The sequence below is a fragment of the Schistocerca americana genome, chromosome X (assembly GCF_021461395.2).
Source record: "Schistocerca americana isolate TAMUIC-IGC-003095 chromosome X, iqSchAmer2.1, whole genome shotgun sequence".
Classification (NCBI taxonomy): domain Eukaryota; kingdom Metazoa; phylum Arthropoda; class Insecta; order Orthoptera; family Acrididae; genus Schistocerca; species Schistocerca americana.
The window spans coordinates 248940715-248960819 of NC_060130.1; the positions used below are offsets into that span (position 1 = coordinate 248940715).

At 43.3% G+C, this 20105-nt stretch overlaps 1 protein-coding gene across 1 annotated transcript in view; it reads left to right on the forward strand.

Annotated features, from left to right (window-relative positions):
• The window catches only part of LOC124555943 (dystrophin-like), a 1045948-nt gene that overhangs the window by 142875 nt on the left and 882968 nt on the right, over positions 1-20105 (forward strand). Inside the window, exons 7-8 of the mRNA XM_047129993.1 lie at positions 16304-16502; positions 18021-18169. Coding sequence (XP_046985949.1) covers positions 16304-16502; positions 18021-18169 — 348 coding nt within the window. The remainder of the gene's footprint in view (positions 1-16303; positions 16503-18020; positions 18170-20105) is intronic.

Sequence of the window (20105 nt, forward strand, 5' to 3'; positions counted from 1 at the left end):
AGAGAACGGACACAGTGCTTTCACATTGATACGAATAGAGCACGTGAACCTCCAATTCATATTAACAAGAATCATTGAGTTGAAGTTCAACTTTGAGTAACGAGAGAGGCTATATTCATCCACTACATTGCTAAAATTTCAATCACTTTTTTTAAAACAAAAAAACTGTCATCTCAGTGGCCAGCTATGATGATTTATTCACACAAGTGGTTTCGTCTCAATTACGAGTCATTTTCAAGTGTATCAAGTGTTCATGTCGTGGATAGCACGGTCACGTAATGAAAGGTATACATCCAGACGTCTTTGTCAGCTCCACCTCTGCTACTTTTACTTCCTTCGATGGTTCATTTCTGTAGCTATGTCATCCCTCTTCAAACCTACCACATTAATAGCCTCTCTCTCTGTCTCTCTCCCCCACTTTTTTTTTATTGCGATCTGAGATGGGGGAAGCAAATCCACAATGTTACAGACCATTATACCTAACACCTGTTTGATGCACAATCCTTGAACATATTCTCAGTTCGGATATAATAAATGTTCTTAAGACTGAGGAACTTACGTCCACGAATCAGCGCGGTTTTAGAAAGTATGGCTCATGCGAAACTCAGCTTGTCCTTTTCTTCCACGATATACTGCGAACTATGGATGATGGACAACGGGCAGACTCCATATCTCCGATTCCATATCTCCAGATTTTCGGAAAACATTTGACGCGGTGCCTCATTGCAGACGTCAACGAAGGTACGAGCACATGGAATAAGTTGACAGATACGTGTGTGATGTCCTTAGGTTAGTTAGGTTTAAGTAGTTCTAAGTTCTAGGGGACTCATGACCTCAGATGTTAAGTCCCATAGTGCTCAGAGCCATTTGAACCATTTTTTGACAGATACGTGAGTGTCTCGAAGACTTCTGAAATCATAGAAGCCGGTATGTTTTCCTCGAAGACGAGTGTTCATCACAGACAAGGGTATCGTCAGAAGTGCCCCACGGAAGTGCACTAGGATCGCTGTTATTTTCTGTAAAATAAATGATATGGCGGATAAGGTGGGCAGCAATCTGCGGTTGTTTACTGATGATACTGTAGTGTAGGGATGGGTGTCGAAGTTGAGTGAATGTAGGACGATATGAGTTAGACAAAATTTCTAGTCGGTGTAATGAATGACAGCTAGTCCTAAATCTGGAAAAATGTAAGTTAATGCATATGAATAGGAAAAACAATCCCACGATGTTCGGATAAATAATTAGTAATGTCCTGCTAGACACAGTCACGTTGTTCAAATATCTGGGTACAACGTTGCAAAGCGATATGAAATGGAAGGAGCATGTAAGGACTGTGTTAGGGAAGGCTTCAGTTTATTGGGAGAATTTTGGGAAAGTGTGGGTCATCTGTAAAGGGACAGCATACAGGACGCTAGTGCGTCCTATTCTTGAGTTCTGCTCCAGTGTTTGGGATCTACACCGGGTCAGACTAAAGGAAGCCATCGAAGCAATTGAGAGGCGACCTTCTAGATTTGTTACCTGTAGGTTCGAACAAAACTCAAGTGTTAAGGAGATGTTCGGGAACTCAAATGGGAATCCCTGGAGGAAAGGCGAGGTTCTTTTCGAGGAATATTGTTGAGAAAATTTAGGCATTTGAAGCTGACTGCAGAACGATCCTACTGCCGTCGACATATATTTACATTTCGCGCTAGGAACACTACGATAAGATAGGAGAAATTAGGGCTCATACGGAGACATATAGATAGTCATTTTTCCCTCTCTCTATTTGTGAGTGGAACACTGGCAGTGGCACAGGGTGTCCTTCGCCACGTCTTGTACGGCGTCTTGTGGGGTATGTACATGCACTACTGGCCATTAAAATTGCTACACCACGAAGATGTGCTACAGACGCGAAATTTAACCAACAGGAAGAATATGCTGTGATATGCAAATGATTAGCTTTTCAGAGCATTCACGCAAGGTTGGCGCCGGTGGTGACACCTACAACGTGCTGACATGAGGAAGGTTTCCAACCGATTTCTCATACACAAACACCAGTTGACCGGCGTTGCCTGGTGAAACGTTGTTGTGATGCCTCGCGTAAGGAGGAGAAATGCGTACCATCACGTTTCCGACTTTGATAAAGGTCGGATTGTAGCCTATCGCGATTGCGGTTTATCGTATCGCGACATTGCTGCTCGCGTTGGTCGAGATCCAATGACTGGTAGCAGAATATGAAATCAGTGGGTTCCGGAGGATAATGCGTAACGCCGTGCTGGATCCCACCGGTCTCGTATCACTAGCAGTCGAGATGACAGGCATCTGTCCGCATGGCTGTAACGGATCGTGCAGCCACGTCTCGATCCCCGAGTCAGTAGACGAGGACGTCTGTAAGACAACAGCCATCGGCACGAAAATTTCGACAACGTTTGCAGCAGCGTGGACTATCAGCTCGGAGACAATGGCTGCGGTTACCCTTGACGCTGCATCACAGACAGGAGCGCCTGCGATGGTGTACTCAACGACGAACCTCGGTGCACGAATGGCAAAACGTCATTTTTTCGGATGAATCCAGGTTCTGTTTACAGCATCATGATGGTCGCATCCGTGTTTGGCGACATCGCGGCGAACGCACATTGGAAGCGTGTATTCGTCATCGCCATACTGGCGTAGCACCCGGCGTGATGGTATGGGGTGCCATTGGTTACACGTCTCGGTCACCTCTTGTTCGCATTGACGGCACTTTGAACAGAGGACGTTACAGTTCAGATGTGTTACGACCCGTGGCTCTACCCTTCATTCGATCCCTGCGAAACCCTACATTTCAGCAGGATACAGAAAATGTTCGACTGCTGCTCTGGCCAGCACATTCTCCAGATCTCTCATCAATTGAAAACGTCTGCTCAATGGTGGCCGAGCAACTGGCTCGTCACAATACGCCAGTCACTACTCTTGATGAACTGTCGTATCGTGTTGAAGCTGCATGGGCAGCTGTACCTGTACACGCCATCTAAGTTCTGTTTGAGTCAATGCCCAGGCGTATCGAGGCCGTTAATACGTCCAGAGGTGGTTGTTCTGGGTACTGATTTCTCAGGATCTATGCAGCCAAATTGCGTGAAAATGTAATCACATGTCACTTCTAGTATAATATATTTGTCCAATGAATACCCGTTTATCATCTGCATTTCTTCCTGGTGTAGCAATTTTAATGGCCAGTAGTGTATATGTGGATATGGTGTTAAAATAACCACTCTGGCATTCGACTAAAGTCATCCAGGGAAAACGCAGAAAATCTGAACCGGAATGGGTGAATGGGGACTTGAACCACAGTCTTACCGAGTGCGCAATTGATGATACCACAGACTTAAAATAGATCGTAAGAGTGCCAGTGCGTGTCGTCTCGTAGGACTGCATTTGTACATAGAAGTCTGCCATCTTGTGATGTGATGGGGTAAGTTCCTGCGAGTTCGGCTCCCAGGGCGGCTAGCGCCTGCCGACCCGACCTTTCAGGTATTTCCGCTGCCTACGTGCTGCCATTGTCTTGCGAGGAGGGACAGAGTAGGAGATGAATAGAATCGATCACGATAGCCAAGTCTTGCAGAAGCGCAATAAAAGATCTGAGCACTTGGACATCGCCGAAGCTGTTTAACTAGTTTTCTGCACAAGTCTCGTACAGTACCAAGAGGCAGCGGACAAGCGCGTCTCTCTCTTTTTTCGGCCTTAACATGGCGGGGACGGTGCACTCAATCAGACTTGACAGTTGCTGGGGACAGAACCGGTCCCAGTGTTTTATGCTGGGGCGACGCTGTGCCTGCCGTGCAGCACCCTATTCTCACTGCACCAGCTGTTGCGTACGCCAATCTCCTCTTACCGGCACACAGGGATCAATAATTTCGCTTGTATCACTGTCTTGTATCCGTTGTACAGTAAACTCAGTATAGATTACAGTTTAAGCAAATGTCAAACGAAGCTTTAAGACTAAAGAAGCTAAAACTGTGCCTCGGACTTAAAAGGGAAGCATACACCCAACGAGTCACTAATTTGGTTGATCTTTGGCACAGTTGAAGTAAATATGTAGATTTAACGCATGTTGTTACAGTACGGTATGAGTTTCAAGCGTTTTCGAGAAATAGAGATTCAATACTTATTGGATACAATACGAGAACGCCAGTCGCTTAGCGGCGGCCTAAGCACAAATGGCTAAGGCTGCAGACTGCACGTTAGCTCATACTGCGTAGGAATATTCATTTTCTTTTCTTTTTGTCTTCCTCATCTTCCACCAAACACACATATCCTTACGATGTATCGTATCTGTTCGGAAACGAATAGCAGTAGTAGTAGTAGTAGTAGTAATAATAGTAGTAGTAGTAGTAGTGTATTCGTGGCGAGGTGCAATCAATATATACGAGGGTAATCCCAAAAGCAAAGTCTCCTTTTTTTTATAAGTACATAGACCTGTTTATTTCTACAATGGTTTACATCAGTTTACAGCTTGAACGTTTAGCTATTTTTCGACATAATCACTATTTCTGACGATGCATTTTTGTAGACGCTGTGGCAGCATGGCGGCGAGCTGGTATGACATGGACATACAAAAACTGCCACAGAGTCTACAAAAATGCATCGACAGAGATGGTGATTATTTCGAAAAATAGCTAAATGTTCAATCTGTAAACTGATGTAAACCATTGTAGAAATAAACAGGCCTATGTACTTATGAAAAGGGGCATTAAAGGACACCAATTTGACAACACTGAAGAAGTCGAGAAAAAAAACGAAGTAGGAACTGTGAGGCATGTCTGAAGATGACTACAGAAAATGGTTCGAGCAGTGGAATCACCGGTGGGACAAATGTATTAGTTCTAATGGTTCTAATGGCTCTGAGCACTATGGGACTCAACTGCTGTGGTCATAAGTCCCCTAGAACTTAGAACTACTTAAACCTAACTAACCTAAGGACAGCACACAACACCCAGCCATCACGAGGCAGAGAAAATCCCTGACCCCGCCGGGAATCGAACCCGGGAACCCGGGCGTGGGAAGCGAGAACGCTACCGCACGACCACGAGATGCGGGCTAAAAAATGTATTAGTTGTAATGTAGAGTACTTTGAAGGAGATAAGGTTGTTTTGTAAACAATTTGAAAATTTATAGCTTTTAAAAAATAATTTTGGTTTTTTTGGGTACCTTCTCGCACCCAAGAATCGGTTGAACAACCGCCTTATAAGGCAGTTCCTTCGTAGATGTGTTACATTTCCTTAAGATTCTTCGTATGAATCTGCCTGGCATCTGCTTTTTCCTACTATTTGTTTTGTTTCCACTTGCGATCGTTCCTAGATATTTTACAGACGCTGCCTCCAGCAGTTTGTCATCAATAGTGTTGTTGCACAGTAGTGGATTTCTGTTCCTATTTATGTGCAACATGCTACACTTATTTACTTTCAGGGTGAGCTGCCAGTCGCTGCACCATTCATCAATCCTCTGCAGGTCATTCTGCAAATCGATTCTGTCTTCTAGTGTTGTTACTTTCTTAGAGACAACCGCATCATCTGCGAACAGTCTTACAGATTCCGACACATTCTATTAGATCATTTACATACATTGTAAACAGTGACGGTCCTATCACACTTCCTTGGGTAGCCCCGAAATTACCTTTTCATCTGTCGTTTTTGTTCCACTAAGAGCGACGTATTCTGCAAGCAAGCCTTGAATATAGCCAAAAATCTGTTTCGATACTCAATAAGCTCGCATTTTTTTTTTTTTTTGACTAACCGACAGTGCAAGACAGTGTCGAATGCCTTCCTGAAGTCAAGGAATGCGACATTGGAGGACCACGGATTGCCATACCTAAGCTTCACAAAATTTTTACTTATGTCCACAAGTCAGTAGAGCTACACAAAAACACATTTTGTACACAAAAACAAATCTTTTACAAAAAATCGTTCAAATGGCTCTGAGCACTATGAGACTTAACATCTGAGGTCATCAGTCCCCTAGAACTTAGAACTACTTAAACATAACGAACCTAAGGACATCACACACATCGATGCCCGAGGCAGGATTCGAACCTGCGACCGTAGCAGTCGTGCGGTTCCGGACTGAAACGCCTAGAACTGCTCGGCCACTGCGGCCGACCAAATCTTTTACAGCTCGGGACAAGCAAAATACTACAATGTTAAGGCCAAAAACGGGCATATAACACGATTTTTACGTTATAATAAATTTTAAAGATTATATTGTAAGCAAAAGTGCGACGTAGACGATATCCTAACATCCCACATATTTGCAGATGACATGGTGTACTTAGACACATGGCTGATTTCGGTTGGCAGCCACAGAACGCACACAGTGCAAAATAAATGGAAAACTGCATTTGTAATTTAAATAACAACAAAATCCAATGTAACCATATTTCCTAACGTAAACATAACAAAATATTGGAAATGTGTGGTTAAGTTCCTATGGGACCAAACTGCTATGGTCATCGGTCGCTAGGCTTACACACTACTTAATCTGACTTACGCTAAGTACAAAACACACACACACACACACACACACACACACACACACACACACACACACACACACACGCCCGAGGGAGGACTCGAACATCCGACGGGGAGATTCGCGCGAACCGTGGCAAGGCGCCCTAAACCACGCGGCTTAAACATAGCCTGCAGATATGTATTTCAGAAAAATGAAAGAAAAAACTCACTGAGGCTGGCACAACTGTGATGAAACATGTGCGGGTGTCGAAGCAAAATAATAATTTGTGTACCTGAATAAGTCGGACCTATCCTTAATTCATTATTAATTAAATAATACTAAAAGTTTGTTTCGTTTTGTGGTCTGAGTTGTTGAGAAATGTGTAAAGTAATATGAAACCGAGTTGTATGCAGTGCAACTGCATTGCCGTATAAATACGGTGCGTTCGCAATTTCTCCCCTCTTGGCCCATCTCCCCCTCCTGCGACTCGGGCAGCGTGGCGTGGCAGTGGCAGTGGGGGAAGTGTGCACCCAGGCCGACTGCTACGGCTCGCGACCGAGGCACGGCCGTGGCTGCCCCACTCCCAGCTAGTCCTCACTCCTGCTTCTTCCGAAGGCCACATAGCATATCCTCCGTAGCTTTCTTGTGAAAGAAAAAAGAACATCCTTTCTGCATTGTGGTACAACACATAATTGTAAACCACCACGAAGGTCCGGTTTGACAGAAGTGTGATTTATATTTTTTTCAGTACCAAGTCGATTCTTTGGCCCTGCTGGAATGCGCATTTCACATAAAAGAGACGTGTAGTGTACATTTCTCTGCTTTTCGAAAATACTGAGGAGTTCACCTGTCATTTGCCGTAAACATGATGCGAGAACTGACTTCAGATGCGGAAAACCACAAGGCACTTATTAGGTACTTGCAGGAAAGCAGAGCTAATATGTGGAAAAATATATTTGTTTATTTATTATTACTAAAACTATTGGTGCTTTCCGCAAAGTAGTTTGCGATAGTGTGGCCGGCCGGAGTGGCCGTGCGGTTCTAGGCGCTACAGCCTGGAACCGATCGACCGCTACGGTCGCAGGTTCGAATCCTGCCTCGGCCATGGATGTGTGTGATGTTCTTAGGTTAGTTACGTTTAATTAGTTCTAAGTTCTAGGCGACTGATGACCTCAGAAGTTAAGTCGCATAGTGCTCAGAACCATTTTGCGATAGTGTAGCTGCGATATCAGAGTGTTGTTACTGTAGTTACTGGCGCAGCAAAGTTTAAGCCCAGGTGTTTACTATTTATGGCCCTTACGTTAATATCGACTCGATGCTAAGAACCTACAGAACACAGGTTGCATAGTGGTTAGCACACTGGACTCTCATTCGGGAGGACGACGGTTCAAACGTGCGTCCGGCCGTCCAGATTCCGTGATTTCCCTAAATCGCTCGAGACAAATGCTGGGATGGTTGCTTTGAAAGGGCACGGCGGATTTCCTTCCTCATCGCTGACACAATCCTAGCTTGTGCTCCGTCTTTAATTACCTCGACGTCGACGGAACGTTAAACCCAATGTTCCTTCCTCCTTCCAACAATGTGAGAATAATAAGAGTTTCACAGTTTTGTGAGGTATTTTAGATTGTGTTACTTGTGATATAACGGCAGCTACCGCCATAAGACAACACAGCAACGTCCACGGACGATGTGCACACACATGCTGAAATACACATTCTTGGCTATGGAAGGGCACGATGTTCCGATACGTGGGATGAGAGAAGTCCGGATTAGCAAGCACGACTTATGAGGCCGGCATAGTTATAGTAACAAGTTAACAGAAAGCGTGGCTAACAGTTAAGTGCAAAGCCTTAACGACGTATGAGGTAGTACGGTGTGTTCTGAGAGTCTGTCCTCACACACCTCCGGAAGCGCTTCACCGACTGCTAAGTCGCGGCGCCACAGGAGCAATGGCCCAACACTTCCGCAACGCCTCCTTGTCTGTCCGCTTTAAGCTCGTGCCTCTGGCTGCTGTCACTTCGGCTGTTTGCCGCACCTGTCTATATCCATTCAAGAAAGTAACACGGAAGTGTGCCCACGGCAAGCGCCGAAACTGCACTCCAGCTACGTTCTTCAGCTTCCGGTTATTGGAGTCGCTGTTTCGTTGGCACTTGCTCCCTTTTACTGACTGCTGATTCGCTATCCAAGTTGCATGTATTCGTGCCAGAATGAGATCTTTCTTGCTACGTGCATTACTATGCTTGTGTGCGCCTTTCTCACTGTTCTTAACTTGATATCACAATATATGTACTGCTTGTTCACTAAGAGGAGCTAATTCTGAGGGGGGGGGGGGGAGGGGTGCAGGGTATAGAGGAGGTAAGCTCCGCCCACCGGCACACAGCGTATTGGCGGGCTAATAAGTCGCGCTAACGTGACGCAATACTGGCAACACTCTGGCGTCCACATAAAAGTTGTGCTCCAAGCGGTATACACAATGCCATCTATTAACCGCAGCAGCAACTGTTAATGTTGCGCTTATACTAGCGCAAAAGCGGACAGCGGCATAATAAAAGATTGCAGGATACGTGGAATTATTTATGTGTAAAACCCAGTATTGCAATTTCGACGGTTGACCGTTATGAAGTGAAATCGAAAGTTTCATATTGAATGATACTGCCTATTGCTACTAATTTCGTAACAATTCTCTTCGACAATTTGGAAGTGTACAGAACTAGTAGAAAAACTTACATTGTGGCAATAAAAAGAGAAGGAATAAATTTGGAAAATTTATTGACAATTGTTACGCCGTATTGTACTCTCAAATACATCACTCAGAATCACTTTCATTGTACTCCTCTTCTGTGTATGCTTGATGTTCGTCGCTACTGTCCGTTTCGGCAGTGCTAATAATTATATCGTCTATTGCTAGTTCAACTTGACCACCACACCTCCAATATTCTTCTTCTAGCTGTTGGACCTTCCTGCAGTACCCTTCCCAGTCATCGGCAGTTACAGACAAAAGGGATTCACTTGATGTCGCAAAAAGGTTAACTTTCGAAATGTCCCCTGAAATTTTGCGTTCGCTAAACAACCGTTTTAATTTCGCCCATGCCAGTTCTATTTCACTCAAACCACAATTGTAGGGAGGCAAGCGTACAACCATGTGGCCTTCCTCTTCCGCCATTTCGTCAATAACATATGGTTTTTTACCAGGTCTATGCTCTTGTATTAAAGCGAACAGAACCTGCTTTCTCCTGCTCTCATTACAGGCGACACGCCTATTTTGAAGCCATTCCAACATCATCACTTTGGTGTCATACCGTGTGGGTGTTTTCTCATTCTGTCTGTTATGGTATGGAGCGTTGTCCATGACAATTACCGACTTCGGAGGAAGTTTCGGAAGCACCATGCTTGAAAACCACCTTTCAATCTTTCCTGAATTCATCTGACCATGGTAGTCACCTTTAGTTGATTTAGCCCAAAATTTTAGTTCGGCTTCCCTGACAAATCCCTTCATTGATCCAAGGCTTCCAATAATCAGTCTTTTGGAGGAAGTTTCCCAACCCAGAACGCTGACAATATCACTAACTAACCTAAGGGCATCATCACACACATCCATGCCCGAAGCAGGATTCGAACCTGCGACTGTAGCGGTCGCGCGGTTCTGGACTGAAGCACCTCGAACCGCTCGGTCACAGCGCCCGGCTCCGGAAGTCTTAATGAAGTAGTGTTTTATATAATAATGAACACAAATATTGCCACAGTAATTGTATCATTCGCTGGCACGGTGAAATATCGGTCCTGACGGTGATAACAGCTGTGACTCAAAATAGTGTACAGGCTGTGCATGGCTGCGAACACCGATCAGTCGGATTTTGCTGCGAGTGATTTACATGCCCAGTGTAGTGAATGTCCCGCGACTGAATGGGTAAACGTTGACTGCAAATAAAAAAAAAATCGAGATTTCGTTCTCCGTTCGGTCTTAAATATTTTTTGTCGCCTATCGATTCTTTCGTCTCTGGCAATCTTATGTATATGTGAGAAATTCCTCATTGCGTTTCAGATTGAATGTTGAACTGGTATCGGCATGCGTATTCAAATACAGAGATACGTAATCAGGCAGTATACGGCGCTGTGGCCGGCAACGCCTATATAAGACAAGTGTCAGGCGCAGTTGTTAGATTGCTTCAATGGAGGTTATTAAGATTTAAGTGAGTTCGAACGTGGTGTTATTGTCGGCGCACGAGCGATGGGACACAGCATCAAATGGTTCAAATGGCTCTGAGCACTATGGGACTTAACATCTGTGGTCATCAGTCCCCTAGAACTTAGAACTACTTAAACCTAACTAACCTAAGGACATCACTCACATCCATGCCCGAGGCAGGATTCGAACCTGCGACCGTAGCAGTCGTGCGGTTCCGGACTGAGCGCCTTAACCGCGACACAGCATCTTCGAGGTAGCGATGAAGTGGGGATTTTCCCGTACGAACATTTCACGAGTGTACCATGAATATCAGGAAATCGGTAAAACATCAAATCTCCGACATCACTGCGGCCGGAAAAAGATCATGAAAGAACGGGACTAACGACGACTGAAGAGAATAGATCAACGTGACAGAAGTGCAACACTTCCGCAAATTGCTGCAGATTTCAATGCTGGGCCATCAATAAGTGTTAGCGTGCGAACCATTCAACGAAACATGTCGATATGGCATTTCGGAGCCGAAGGCCCACACGTGTACCCCTCATGACTGCAAGACGCAAAGCTTTACGCCTCGCCTTGGCCTGTCAACACCGACTTTGGACTGTTGATGACTGGAAATATGTTATCTGGTCGGATGGGTCTCGTTTCCAAGTGTATCGAGCGGATGGACGTGTATGGGCATGAATCCATGGACCCTGCAGGTCAGCAGGGAACTGTTCAAGCTGGTGGAGGCTCTGTAATGGTGTGGGACGTGTACAGTTGGAGTGATAGGGGACCCCTGATACGTCTGTATACGGCTTGACAGGTGACACGCACGTAAGCATCGTGTCTGATCACCTGCATCCATTCATGTCCATTGTGCATTCCTACGGAGTTGGGCAATTCTAGCAGGACAATGTGACACCTCACACGTCCAGAATTGCTACAGAGTTGCTCCAGGAACACTCTTCTGAGTTTAAGCACTTCTGCTGACCACGAGACTCCGCATACATCAACATTATTGAGCATATTTGGGTTCCCTTGCAACGTGCTGTTCAGAAGAGATCTCCACCCCCTCATACACTTACGGGTTTATGGACAGCCTTGCAGGATCCATGGTATCAGTTCCCTCCAGCACTACTTCAGACATTAGTCGAGCCCATGCCACGTCGTGTTTCGGCACTTTAGCGTGCTCACGGGGGCCCTACATGACATGAGGCAGGTGTGCCAGTTTCTCTGGCTTTTCAGTGCATAAAGTTCTGTGTGCCCTCTTCAGGGCGCGCTGAAGAGCACAGTTACAAAGACGGTGAAAACGTCGGCCTAACACCCAAAATTATTTTATTCGCATTACGTGGTTTTTTTCTAAATTACGGAGCTTTCTGCAAAGCATGGTACCAATCCGATAGCCCATACACACCGTCCGTCGAAATCGTTCCGATGCTAATTTTACTTGTATTCTTGGTGTGTAAGCGACGTTAGCACAGCAACTACGATGGCAACTTGAATGAACAAATGTTAACAGTGAGTCGTGACCAGGCAGCTGTGGACATGCGTCTGTAATGGAGAAACATCACTAAATCACGCTTTTATGACAGTCTCCAGAATGTTTAGATAGAGAGAAAAGTCTGTGCAAAGTTTGTCGTGCACACCCTGACGCTCGAACGAAAACGACAACACGTGGACTCATGCCGTGACGACATAATCGTCATTCGAGCCAACATAATGCGCCAGTTGAACAACATCCCAAAAAAGGACTTTCGTTAAAGTTTCAGGTGGTGGTATGCCGTCTCAACTATTCTCTGTTTTTTAATAATCCAGTATAGAAACTTTTTTGGACTGATGGCATATGTTGTAAACGAAGAGAGGGAACGAGATTTTGACGCTACCTGGTAGATAATATTAATGGTAACCTCAGACTTATTGCAGCTGATTCAGTTACCTGTAACGACGTACTGTCTGAAAAAAGCTGTACAAACATCTAGTGACATTTATAAATGGTGCAAAGATTGGCATCTTGCTTCAAATGTCCATAAATGTGCAATTGTACACGTCTCAACACGAAAAAACATAGTATCCTATGATTACCATATCAGTGAGTCCCTATTGGAAATAGGGTGTAACGACTTGCAGGGATATGAAATAGAACCGTAGGTAAAAAGGTGGCTGACTTCGGTTCAGTGGTACGTTACTTGAAAAATGTTATGAGTCTGCAAGGGAGACTGCTTACAGAACACTCGTGCGACCCATCCTAGAATATTCCTTAAGTGTTTGGGGCTCGTACTAATTCGGACTAACGGGCGGTATTGGACGTATAGAGAGAAGCGTAGCACGGGTGGCCCCATGCTTTTCTCAGTCCATGGGTGAGCGCCACGGAGATGCTGAAAACTTTGAACTGGCAAATGCTTGAGTATAGACGCCAACTACCACGCGAAATGCTGCCGACAAAGTTTAAAAATCCAGTATGAATTGGAAACTCGGGAATATACTACAACTACTGACGTCTCGCTTCCTTATGGACCGTGGGGACAAGATCAGACTAATTACGGCATTCAGAGAAGCATTTAAGTATTCATTCTTCTCGCATTCCATACGCAAATAGAACGGAAATGGTACAGTGGGAATTACCATCTGCTATGCACTTCAGTGATTTGCCGACTGTGCGTGTAGATTCGCCAGTTATTGTTTCATCCTTTGAAGGTAATCAGTAAAAAACAATCCCATTTGCATTCCTGGAAACATTGGCCATTTTGCGTTTCCGGCATTTTAAATCGACGTCATCTTTTTTTGATGTGGTGCCACCGATCTCCACCTACTGTTTGGATTGTTTAGTTTCTGGCATTAACTGAATGGAACCACGTATCATCCACAGCTCCACTGCGGCGTTCCTCTACATGTACATACGTACGGCGCTAGCCACCTTCGGTACGTGGCGGAGGGTACTTGGTGTAGCACCATCACTTGCCCCATTCCTGTTCCTGTAACGAACGGTATGCGGAAAGAAAAACCGTTGGTGAGCCTCCTGATAGCCTTTTATCTCTAATCTCTCTATTTTTTCACAGATATTCGCGAGATATAAGTGGGAAGAAGCAATATCGGTTAACTTTTCTAGGAATTTTGAGAATACGTATACTCCTTCGTGGTGCACGATACATCTCTTTCTGGCACTTGAGTTGGATGAACGTATCGAACTCACCCTCCATACAGAATTTTCATAGTTAATTCTTCATGCAAAAAGTAGTGTACTGTTTCTTTTGATATGTCTGTGGTGTCAGTTATCTTACCATGGTGGAATTCACTAGTTCATTTCTTGATCGTTCACAATGAAGCAGAATCCTTATGAACCTCCACAAACTTTGGTTGGTGCTAAATCATCCAAAACAAAGAACTGTATGGGGACACAATACTGTATTTCAGGTCATCTGCACACGTATAAACAAGGCTATTCTGAAAGTCGTACAAAGAAAGCAGTTCGGCAGATGAAGATAACCCTTGACTTGCACTTTTACGCTGCGTGTGCCAGACGTGAATCCAGGATTTGGTTTTGGGGAAGGGGTCATAGTTTGTTAGGCCTACTATCCCCTCCCCCCCAATTACATATATAAAAATTTTATATAATAGTTTGTTTACATCGGTGTTTACGGGCGTAACTTCCAAGGAAATGAAGTACAGAGAAGCATTTGAAAAGCCTATGTTCAAAAAAAATTAATTTTTAGCTCTCACAACTTCGACAACCTTGTAATTTACTCAATTTAAAACTGAACTGTACATTCATCATTATCACCACGACCACCATCAGTATTTCACTTACCACTACAACTGTGAACACGGGTGCACGGACTACGAGTATGCGAGCGTGTAATTGCGGAGAATACTGTTTCTTTCCGCCTACATTCGGGATAGTCTATCTGTTACAGTTTTCTTAGTGGAAGATATTTCTCTTTCTGTCATGCCATGCTCAGCTCCTTGTGGGTTTACGGTTCCCCATATGGTTAACTTGTGAATGGGCACCCATACCTCGTAGGAATGTTTCCTGCTGCCGATCTTGCTGTAAGCCATCCGGGAGGCAGTCCCTCAGGCAAGCAACTGAAAAGTATCCTACGATAAATATAGGTTTTAATTTTCTAGAATTCCTCGCCATTTTGACGATACTTAATTTTTATACTGCTTCATTCTCTGAAAGTTGCCGGAGAAATTCGGAAATTGGTATACACTGGTAAGCCAGAACATTACGATCATGTACCGGTACCTAATAGCCGGTATGTTCACCTTTGGCACGGATAACAGTGGCGACACTTTGTGGCATGGAAGCAGTGAGATCTTGGTAGATCGCTAGAGGGAGTTGGCACCACATATGCGCTCACGAGTCACCTAATTCTCATAAATTCAGGGGAGGGGCAATGAGCTCTGACGCCACATTCAATCACATCCCCGATTTGTTCAATCGGGTTCAGATCTGGCGAGTTGGAGAGGGGGGGGGGGGGGGGGCTGCACATCAATTGGAACTCGCCATTGTGCTCCTCAAACCACTCCATGACATTCCTGGTGTTGTAACTTGTTGAAAAATGCCACTGCCGTTAGGAAACATGATCATCTTAAAGGGTTGTATATGGTCTGCAACCAGTATAAAATACTCCTTGGCCATCATGGTCCCTTGCATGAGATGCACTGGACCCATAGATGCCCAAGTGAATGTTCCCCAGAGCATAATGGAGCCGCCGCCAGCTTGTCTGCATCCCACAGTACAGGTGTCAAGGAGCTGTTCGCCTGGAAGACGATGGATTCATGCCCTCCTATAGGCGTGATGAACAAGGTATCGGGATTCATCAGTTCGTGCACTATTCTGCCACTGTGCCAATGTCCAGTGCCAGTGGTCACATGGCCATTTCAGTCATAGTTGATGATGTTGTGGTGTTAACATTGGCACATGCACAGGTCGTCGACTGTGGAGTCCCATTGTTAGACGTCTTTGGTGCACTTTGTGTTGAGACACACTTGTACTGTGCACAGCATTAAAGTCTGATGTTAGTTCCACCACAGTTCACAGCCTGTTCTGTTTTATGAGCCTGTCCAGCCTACGATGTCGGACATCTGTAATGAGGGATGGCCGTCCGACCCCATGATGTCTGGACGTGGTTTCACCTTGGTTTTGCTACTTGGTGAAGACACTCGGCACAGAACTGCTCGTACACCCGACAAATCGTGCTGTTTCCCAAATGATTGTTCCGAGCCTCCAGGCCGTCACAGTCCACCTTCGGTTAAACTCTGATAGATTGCGTGCCTTCCCCATTCTACACGTGGACAGCACACTCATCGATACTACATGTACCATATGTTTGTCAGACAAACAGTCGGTCCCCACCAAATGCCATTGCTATTGCCTGGACGGGTTTATGCTGACACTAGGTTGGTGGTTATAATGTTCAGGCTCATTAGTGTATGTAAAAATATAAGAGAGTTTTGTCCTTTGGAGGCGGTTATGACCTCTCCCTCTCCACATGCCCCCTCTCCCTCCCATCTGTATCCATGTAAGACGTACAGCAATATAATAAAAGCAAAACTCCTGTGATTTTAATCCCATATCTCTGTCAAGTCGAGAACTGTACTCCTTCCCCTCTGGCAATAATATCTGATGTAGTAGCAGCAGCCGTGTTAGTGATAGCCTTGGTTTCGCAGGACTACCAGGGAGTGGATGTGAAGAACTTCACGACATCATGGTCAGATGGGCTGGCGTTCAATGCGCTGATCCACCACTGGCGGCCGCAGCTGTTCGACTTCAACAACATTGCACGCAAGCATCCGAATGCACGCCTGGAGCATGCCTTCCGCATTGCACAGGAGCACCTACACATCGACAGGCTGCTGGACCCCGAGGGTATGTGTCCTTTAGCCTTTGCTCTCTGTGCTCTCAAGTCTTATCCCTGCTACCACTTTATCTCCTTTTTTCCTGAATACACTAACTCAATAACCTGAACGATATATGTTTGAACTCTCAATCACTGATGGGGCTATGAGGAACACATTCATATGGTTGGTTAGGGGAAATATTGCCTCTGGCTGCAACTAAATGCTCCTCACGTTATTGTACCATGATGGGTTTCAAGACTTGTGGCGAAATCATCATATGTACCCATCTGTGACAGACAAGTACTATGGATCAGTGCAATGCATAATAAAATTACATTAAATAGATGTGTATTCATGACCTTGATGGAACTGACAGTTGCACATTAATGTCAAGTGAAACAAATAAACATTTTATAGTGTTAAAAAAGAAAATTAATAAATCATTGGTACAGATGTGAGAAGTGGACCAAAGGAAAATGATAGATTTCACTGAAGGCGACTGTGATGAACATGAATGGAATTAAAAAGAAAATGATCAGACAGTGGCAAAACTGCAACACATATGCACATGATATTAAGAATAATTCCTCTTACTGTTAGTAAAATCGTTGTTTTATAGATGCACAACCAGTTTCATGGCCTAAAGTCACATCATCAGGTGCAACCTACAGGGTAAAGAGTAATATACAGTGCTTCAACTTTTTGGATATTAAAATTAATAAAAGTAGTATCTAAAATATACTCAAAATATTAAAAGGTCATAGGTTTACCCATCACTATTAGTCAAGATGTATTATTCAGTGAATATTGTCTTCATTCTGTTGGTGAATGATGGGTGACAAAGATGTGATCTGTTAATTTTATAGAAATTGCTGGTGCATAGATCACGAGTTTAGATATTACCTTCTTTAATTTAAACAGACAAAAACTTAAGATACTGTATATTACTCCTTACCATGAGGGTTGCACCTGGTGATGCGGCTTTAGGCTGCAAAACCAGTTGTTCATAATAAAAGAACCATTTTTACCAGCGGAATTCTTCTTAATATCATGCCTTCAAACAGCTACGACTACCAAGATTAGAAAATATTTTGTGGCGTCTATAATTCTGTTGCACAAGACATCCAGAGCTGTTGAGATTTACAAAAGAAAGTAAGTTAGCTGATGTTTCTGATGCAATTATGTAGCTGGCATAGTAGTGTGCAGGCAAGTGACTATGATGTTGAAATCTCACTGTGTCAAAGTCCATCGTGTGTCAATTACATCGTACAATGACAAAAAGCTAGACACTCATGTACTAGTTTTTAGATTTTCTTTTGTAACAATGTCTGTTTTGAACCATTTAAATGTCAATTCTGCATACTTAGCTATTTTTATTGACGTATACACCTAAAGCTGCAATAAAATGTTTTCTTAGCAAAAGAATGTGCATTTACTTCCATTGTAAATATTTGGGTGCATTTCATTACAGCTGTACTTCTATGACATATGTTATTGGTAGTGTGGTGGCTGTTATCCCTATTTTATTTTTGGATTTTGTTTGCAGATGTTAACACTTCAGTACCTGACAAGAAATCCATCATGATGTATGTAATGTGTTTATTTCAATCACTACCTCATTCAGAAGTGGATGCAACCACTCTTGAATCTTCAATTAATCCAGAAACTGGTTCTCTGATGTCTCCAGCGGCAGAGGTAAATGAAAATAGACATGAAAATTTCATTATTCTTGTCTCTTGGCCTAATAAGAAAAGCAAGTTAGCAGATCAGCCATACACAGTTTTCTGTATGAAATAAATTAAATAATATTGTGTGACAATAGCTTCTCAGTGTAATGTCAGAGCAGTTTACATATAAAACAAGTAAGCATGTTGTGGAAATTGAAAATATAAATATCCATCGGCTAAAGTAATTTTAATTATTAGCAAGAAATATAGATCCTGAAATGGTCAATGGACACACACTTGTGTAGGTAGTTGTAGCTCCGTATTTTGGTCAACATAGGGGGAAAAAACAAAAACGGAACAAAGACACTGTAGCTAACATGCAATCGGAAGAAGAAGAAAATACAGTAATGGACTCAAACATCCCAGAGCAAACAAACAAAGAACAACACGCATCAATTAAACAATCAGAGGAAAACGAAATCTTAAGACAGCCACCAGAACAAGCACAAATAGAACACGAAGTGACACACATGTTAGATATAGAAGAAAAATTTCAGCTGACATATATAGAATACAAAGACACAAATACAGACATTAGACCATTCTTGCATAGACCGCCAAATAACCCACAAGTCGAAACAACAATAAAAACTATCAACACAATCATACACAACAAAATAAATGAAAACACAACTATGGAAGAGTTACAACTACTAGTTTATATAGGAGCACTCACTACACCAAATATACACACTAGGCAGAGATCAGAATCAACCAACACACAGAAGAAACCCACAAAACCAGCATGGCAACACAGGCTACAGATCAGAATAGAAAAACTGAGAAAAGACATCGGACAGCTAACACAATTTATAAGAAATGAAATGTCAGAAAAAAAAAAAACGAAAAAGGTTAGGTAAAACCTCACAACAAGAAGCGATAGAGCAATTAGATGAAAAGAAGCAGAAACTACAAGCATTGGCCAAACGACTTAGAAGATACAAAAAAAGTTAAAATAGAAGGAAACAAAACCAAACATTCAACACAAACCAAAAGAAATTTTACCAGACAATAGATAACACACACATTAAAATAGACAATCCACCAAACATAACAGACATGGAACACTTCTGGAGCAACATATGGTCAAACCCGGTACAACATAACAGGCATGCACGGTGGATACAAGCAGAAACAGATACATACAAGATGATACCACAAATGCCTGAAGTGATGATTTTGAAACATGAAGTCACCCAAGCAATTAATTCTACTCACAATTGGAAAGCCCCTGGAAATGATAAAATAGCAAATTTCTGGCGAAAGAAGTTCACCTCAACACATTCACATCTAACTAAATTATTTAACAGTTACATTGCAGACCCATACACATTCCCTGATACACTTACACAAGGAATAACTTATCTGAAACCTAAAGATCAAGCAGACACAGCAAACCCAGCTAAATATCGCCCCATAACATGCCTACCAACAATCTACAAAATATTAACTTTAGTCATTACACAGAAATTAATGACACATACAACACAGAACAAAATTATAAATGAAGAACAAAAAGGCTGTTGCAAAGGAGCACGAGGATGTAAAGAGCAACTGATAATAGATGCAGGGGTGACATATCAAGCTAAAACTAAACAAAAAGCTTTTGATAGTGTACCCCACTCATGGTTACTACAAATATTGGAAATATACAAATTAGATCCTAAATTGATACAGTTCCTAAACATAGCAATGAAAAATTGGAAAACCACACTTAATATCCAAACAAATTCAAATAATATCACATCACTGCCAATACAGATTAAGCGTGGAATATACCAAGGAGACTCATTAAGTCCTTTCTGGGTCTGCCTTGCTCTGAACCCACTATCCAACATGCTAAATAATACAAATTATGGATACAATATTACTGGAGCATACCCACACAAAATCACACACTTGCT